The sequence below is a fragment of the Zalophus californianus genome, chromosome 15 (assembly GCF_009762305.2).
Source record: "Zalophus californianus isolate mZalCal1 chromosome 15, mZalCal1.pri.v2, whole genome shotgun sequence".
Lineage (NCBI taxonomy): Eukaryota > Metazoa > Chordata > Mammalia > Carnivora > Otariidae > Zalophus > Zalophus californianus.
Genome location: NC_045609.1, coordinates 57,134,573 through 57,141,695, shown reverse-complemented (window position 1 = coordinate 57,141,695; position 7,123 = coordinate 57,134,573). Strand labels below are relative to the sequence as shown.

Here is a 7,123-nt window from a genome sequence, read left to right as displayed (position 1 = left end):
GAAAGTGTGTTCCTTGCCTCTCTTGAGGCCCAGGCAACCCGGTGCCCTTGCCCCCCAGGACCAGTGTGAGCTTTCGGAGGTAGGATTCATGGCTCAGTGCGCAACGCAGAGCTCAGGGTCTGACAGATGGTGAATCCCAGTTACAAACGCTCCGTGACTGAGTGTGCTTCCAGTGTTTCTCTCCGCCAGCCTTTTGCCCGTGACCTGACTGTTTCCCAGCTTGTTATCCTGGCTAGGGAAAATGACCTCCATAGTTCTCCTGCAGGGGTTCCGGCCCTGACCTGGGTCGTTTTTAGCTGCACAGAATGGGTTCCTTTTCTCTCCACCTCATTGAGTTCCCTCCTCCACTCATCCTGTGGCCAGTCTTGAAGGGGATTCCACAGGAAAGCTGAAGGTAGTTTTTTTTTTTTTTTTTTTTTGGCATATCGAATAATGTAGGTTAGTCCTTGGTGTGTCTGAAGGAGACTGAATGGTTAAGCTTTGCCCCAGCCCACAATAAACAGGTGTCCCAGGAAGCAAGAAATTGGGAATGATTTGTAGCACACATTTGTCCTTTAATTTTTTCACCCTTTGTGGGTAATTCCCCACTGGAAGAACTTTGGTGGGGGATAGGGCTCTCCTCCAGGCAGAAGAGGGGAGGCAGGTGACCGTGGTCCAGCCAATCAGATGTTCTCACCCCTGACTCTTCCTCTCCATGGAGTGATGCAGAGACCCAAGGATATGGGAAATCAGTGGAGGGGTGGCTGTGCTGGGGCAAGTGGCACTGAACGGTGTGACCTTGGCTGGGTTTTTGGCTCCTCAGCCCCCTTCTTTCCTGCCACCTCTTCACCCTAGTATCCTTCCAACAAATCCAGTTTCTGTTCTGTTAGCCAAAGTCTGTTTCCAGTGCTTGCAATCCAGATTGACATAAACCTATTTTATGTCTGGAGGAAGTAGTTTAAATAAACTGGGGAGCATCTGTAAGGTGGAATACTACACTACAGTTCAAAAGGGTAATGGCAGATCTCTGTGTACTGACATAGACCTCCAAGATGCACCTATAAAGATAATAGGTACAATATATCACAATTTATCTAAAAATTAAGGGGCACCTGGCTGGCTCAGTTGGTAGAGCATATGACTCTTGATCTGGGGGTCATGAATTCAAGCCCCATGATGGGCATAGAGATTACTAAAAAAAAAAAAGATTAACTGGAAAAAAAGAAAAGGAAAGAAATGCCTCAAGAGAAGAACTTTGCTTTGTTCACAACTATATTTCCAGGCCTAGAAGAGTGCTTAGTAGGCATTCAATAAATATATATATTTTAAAGATTTTATTTATTTATTTGACAGAGAGAGAGAGAGAGACACAGCGAGAGAGGAAACACAAGCAGGGGGAGTGGGAGAGGGAGAAGCAGGCTTCCCCCTGAGCAGGGAGCCTGATGCGGGGCTCGATCCCAGGACCCTGGGACCATGACCTGAGACGGAGGCAGACGCTTGACGACTGAGCCACCCAGGTGCCCTAATAAATATTTTTTGAATGAATGTACTGTAATAGAAAAAGATCTGGAAGGACACATATTAAACTGAAAGTGGTATTTTCTTGGAGGAGGGACTAGAACATAGGGATGGTTGGGCGCCTGGGTGGCTCAGTTGGTTAAGCGACTGCCTTCGGCTCAGGTCATGATCCTGGAGTCCCGGGATCGAGTCCTGCATCGGGCTTCCTGCTCAGCAGGGAGTCTGCTTCTCCCTCTGACCCTCTTCCCTCTCGTGCTTTCTATCTCTCATTCTCTCTCTCTCTCAAATAAATAAATAAAATCTTTAAAAAAAAAATAGAACATAGGGATGGTTGACAAGGGAGATTTTATCTGTATTATTTAAAAATTTTTTTTACAAGGGAAACATCTTCATGTGTTATTTGTATAATTAAACAATATAAAAAGGTGTTTGAAGTTCGTTGGGGGTAGATAGATGGCTGTGCAATGACATTTGTGGCAGACTCAAATCCATGCCCTGGATCTTAAACCATCCTTTGGAGCCCTGGCCTTCTTCCCTTCTCCATATTTCTGAATTCCTAGGAGTCTTTTCTCTGCTTTAATATTTCGTCCTTGGTAATTCTAATCTGCCTTCCATTGTATGTGACTTATGTGTGTTCGTTTTATCTCCCTGAGGCTGTAACTCCTTGAGGGCTGGGGCCACTTTCCTGTGACCTTTTGTTCAGCCAGACTGTTGGAAACAAGATGACTTTCTGAACTTTTCATGAATACCTGCTGGACGGCCATGCTTATCACTAGGCTGGCAATCAGTACCTCGATGATTTCAGGGGAGCCAGGACACCCTTGCAGAAACAGGGCAGGCTTGCTGGCTGGGGAGGACTTTTTTATTTTATTTTATTTTTTTTAAAGATTTTATTTATTTATTTGACAGAGAGAGACAGCGAGAGAGGGAACACAAGCAGGGGGAATGGGAAAGGGAGAAGCAGGTTTCCCGCGGAGCAGGGAGCCCAATGCGGGGCTTGATCCCAGGACCCCGGAATCATGACCTGAGCCGAAGGCAGACGCTTAACGACTGAGCCACCCAGGCACCCCTGCTCTGGGAGAATTATTATCCTCATTTTACAGAGGAGGAAAAGGAATCAGAAAGTTAAGTAAGTTGTTGGTCACACAGTTACAAGTAATGGAGCTAGGATTTGAAAGTAGGCTTACTGCTCTTAATACTGGGCTGCATTGCTCCAAACATTAAGAACTTTTTATAAAAATGTCATCCAAACAGATAAATCAGAAAACAGTGTTGTATGGTGTTCTACTTGGTTGTAGCAGTAATACTTTAAAGTTTTGAACATTTCTTCTGTGTGAAAGCATCAAGTTAATCCAATCAGTCAGTCAGTTGATGCTGGGTATCAGGGGGCTGGGACAAAAACTTGTTCATACTTTGGAGAAATCCTTTGCAGAATTTGAGCCTTGTATTCCTTGCTTTGTATATTTACCAAATATGCAGCCTGGATTTTCCAAGGCGGTCTTGCGTTCAATGAATAATTTCACTGGTACATGTTTGTTGAATTTTGTGTTTCTTTTCATGTATTTACTCAGTAAAGACAATCTGTTAAACATAAAACACAGAATAAACATAAAATAAAGCAATTTTATTTTGACACTTTAATCAAATTTTTAATATGAATTCGTCGATTGAAATAACCTATTAGAACATGTGATTCAACTTTTATTTTGGATCATATCTGAGGACTTATTTATTCATTTGTTCAAAAACTATTTATTGAAAGGTCGGTATGTGCCAGAAGCCATGGGGAGCAAAATAAGATGTCGTCTCTGCCCATGTGTGGTAGGAAGTCTAGTTGGGAACCCTTACATAAAATACATAGTCACACAAACAACTATAAATTTTAAGTTGTATAAGAGTTATGAAGGGTGAGTGCAGAGTGCTCTGTGAAAGCGTAGTAAGCAAACTGATTTATACAGTGGGAACCATGGAAGCCATCCCAACCAGTGACCTTTAAGCTGAGATCTGACCAATAACAAAGGGAAAATGGGCCGGCCAGAAAAAGCAAGTGCAAAGGCTTGAGGCAGGGAAGAGTTTGTTGAGAAACTGAAACACAGGTCGGTAGAGCTTAGTGGAGGAGAATGCTGGTAGAACCTTGGGTGAAAGCATGTCAGAAGGAACCACAGGAAAAATATCCCTAGAAAAATCCAGCATGGTAAAATAGTACAGAAAAAACCTTAATGGTTTAAGTTTACAATGTTCTCACATCTGTTGCCTCTGTTAATCCTTACCAGAAGATCATGAATCAGGGAGGGCAAGCATAATTATGATTATTTCTATCACTGAGCATTCAGGGACAAAGTTATGGAGATTTTGGTTCCTTGTTTCAGACCAGAGAGGCAAAGCCTGTGGGTTCTCTGGGTAGCCGGAAGGGAGCGAGTAGAAAGAAGCAGAAGTGACCCACCGCTATGCTTGTGTGGCTGTCTGAAGAAAGCTGGCTGCAACGACATGTACTAGTCAAGTACTTTTTTTTTTTTTTAAAGATTTTATTTATTTATTTGACACAGAGAGAGAGGGAACACAAGCAGGGGGAGTGGGGGAGGGAGAAGCAGGCCTCCCGCGGAGCAGGGAGCCCGATGCGGTTCTCCACCCCAGGACCCTGGGATCATGAACTGAGCCGAAGGCAGACGCCTAACGACTGAGCCACCCAGGCGCCCCTAGTCAAGTACTTTTTGATTGTCGCGCTGTACCTACTCTTCTAGGTATCTCTGTGTCAAGACAGAAAACGAATCTTGTATTTAGAGAGTTGTTCTTAAAGTCAATTTCAAATTCGGCGGTTCTGCAATTCTTAGATTTCACATCCGGACTTAATTTGAGCGTAGGCTGGGGATTTCTGACCAGAACCTTAAAAAGTGGGTGAAATCGGAAAGGTTCATCAAAACAAGAAACTACAACTCCCAGCAGGCCTCAAGGCTGGGTCTTCTCCCCAACCCTTTTCCGCCTGGGCTGGGGGCGACCAATAACCGTTAGCTATTTGAATAGACCAATAAGATCATGAAGTTGTTTAGTCATACAATCACACGGAAGAGGGGGAAACACCTTAGCCAATCCAAAGGCGTGGAGGCGGGACCGGAGATGGGGGCGGTGAAAGAAGTTTGCTGACTAAGATGGCGACTGAGGCGCAGAGTGTAGGGGAGGTGCCAGCCCGTGATTCCCGCCCGAGGTGAGCCGAGTTCTTGGTCCAGCTGCCTAGGAAACGAGGCCGTGGGCTGGTCGTACTGACGCTTTTCCTTTGGGTCATAGTGACCCAGCGCGGCCAGGCTTTGTTCTTTCCTCCTACGGCGTTTCGCCCTTTCACGCCTGCGGTCTGGCTCAGGAGCTGAGATCCATCTTGACCTCCGCTTGGTCCCGCTGATTGGTGCGAGGTCGGCCCGTCGCCGTGGCTGCAGACCGACGGGTTGCCTTTACGCTGAGACTCATTTTGGTGGTGAGGAGACTCAAGTCCAGAGCTGTTAAGCGAATTCCCTAACGTCACACAGTGCTGGGAGAGAGCTCTGTTAGTACCTTCTAATCTGCTTCGAGGCAGTTTATTGTGTTAAAGTCGGTGCAAGGGAGTGTCCGTTAGAAATGGGTTTGAGTTCTTGGGCCAATTAAAAAAAAATTTTTTATTGTGGTTTAGAATACTTAACATGAGGCCTACCCTCTTAGCAAATTTTTAAGTGTGCAACACAGTATTGTTGACTATAGGTACAATGTTGTACAGCATTATCTCAAGAGCTTACTCATCTTGCTTAACTACAACTTCATGCCTATTAATTAGTAACTACCCATTCCCCCTTTCCTGGCCCATGGCAACCAGCATTTCACTCTTTCGTTCTATGATTTTGACTATTTTAGATAATCTCCTATCAGTGGATACCTCATATATGTAAGTGAAATCATTTGTCTTCCTGTAACTGGCTTGTTTCCCTTAGCATAATGTTAGTAAGCTTCATCCATGTCGCCTATTGTAGAATTTTCTTTTAAAAGCTGAGTAATAGGGGCGCCTGGGTGGCTCAGTAGGTTAAGCGTCTGCCTTCGGCTCAGGTCATGATCCCGGCGTCCTGGGAGCCAGCCCCGCATCGGGCTCTGTGCTCAGCGGGGAGCCTGCTTCTCCCTCGCCCTCTGCCGGCCTGTCTGCCTACTTGTGATCTCTCTCTCTGTCAAATACATAAATAAAATCTTAAAAGAAAAAAAAAGCTGAGTAATATTCCATTCATCTGTCCATGGACATTAATAATCTTGGTGATTATTAATTGTGCCTCTGTGAACATGAGAGTACTAGTAATTCTTCGAGATCCTGATTTCAGTACTTTTGGATGAATACACAGAAGCAGGATTGCTAGATCATACAGTAATTCTATTTTGAAATTTTTGAGGAACCTCCTTACTATTTTCTATAGCACTTGCCGCATTCCCATCAACAGTGTACAGAGGTTCCAGTTTCTCTACATCCTCACCAACACTTGTTGCCTTTTGCTTTTGTTTTTGATGATAGCCATCCTGACAGGTGTGAGGTGATAAGGACTAAGGCAAATAGTCCTAGCCAGAGCAGTTAGGCAAGAAAAGGGATTAAAAAGGCTTCAGAATTGGAAAGGAAGAACTTAAATTGTTCCTGTTTGCAGACAACATGATCTTATATATAGAAAACCCTAAAGACTAACAGAACTAATAAACTTAGTAAAGTTGCAAGATATGAAATCAACATACAAAAATCAGTTGCATTTCTATATACTAACAATGAGCTATCTGAAAAGGAAATTAGGAAAACAATTTCATTTACAATAGCACCAAAAAGAATAAAATACTCAGGCCAATTTTTAAACCTCTCTTTGCTTCAATTTCTTTACCTACAAATGGACATAATGATGTCTACTCCAGAGAATGTCGGGATTAAATTAGACAGTCTTTTTAGTGCTTAGCACTGAGCCTAGCAGGTAATAACCATTCAGTACGTGATAGATTTTCTTTTTCATGGTAGAACTAAAGAACAAATCAGAGGGATCTGCAGTTTAGGAAATCATAATTTTTACAGGCACACCAAAATGTAGCTTTTCCCAGAAAGAATTTCCAGGTGGTCTTGCCACAGTCTTGAGACTTTACATGTCTTAACTGATTACACATATACATTAGAATTTAGTAGAGTGCGTTTATTTACATCGTCTCAGTGTAAAGTGTAAACCTTTTGGTTTGGTGTCACTTGGTGCCGTTTGTATTGAATGGGAGATTCCAAGTCTTGGGAAGCTGGATTTATGAGTGGGCACTGGATTCGTTCCCTAGCTGAGATAGACATGTTTGAATGTGTTAATATCTTTTTTTTTAAGATTTTATTTATTTATTTGATAGAGAGCACATGAGAGGGGAGGGTCAGAGGGCAAAGCAGACTCCCTGCCGAGCAGGGAGCCCGATGCGGGACTCAATCCAGGGATTCCAGGATCATGACCTGAGCCGAAGGCAGTCACTCAACCAACTGAGCCACCCAGGCGCCCTGAATGTGTTAATATCTTATAGGGAAGAGTTTTTCACTCCCAGAAGTGCCTATAAATGATTGATCATTTTTGCCTGGAAACTGTAGAGGGGATTGATAAATTCAATCAGCTCATCTCTC

The 7,123-nt window shown here is 43.7% G+C and overlaps 1 protein-coding gene across 5 annotated transcripts in view; it reads left to right on the top strand.

Annotated features, from left to right (window-relative positions):
* Positions 1-4,379: 4,379 nt before the first annotated feature.
* Positions 4,380-7,123, top strand: part of ARHGAP19 (Rho GTPase activating protein 19) — a 59,651-nt gene continuing 56,907 nt past the window's right edge. For 3 of the 5 annotated variants that reach the window (XM_027584182.2, XM_027583291.2, XM_027581780.2), the window contains exon 1: positions 4,380-4,699. In XM_027584182.2, coding sequence (XP_027439983.1) covers positions 4,644-4,699 — 56 coding nt within the window. In that variant the 5' untranslated portion in view covers positions 4,380-4,643. The other 2 variants (XM_027585722.2, XM_027585007.2) reach the window with 2 other exon arrangements.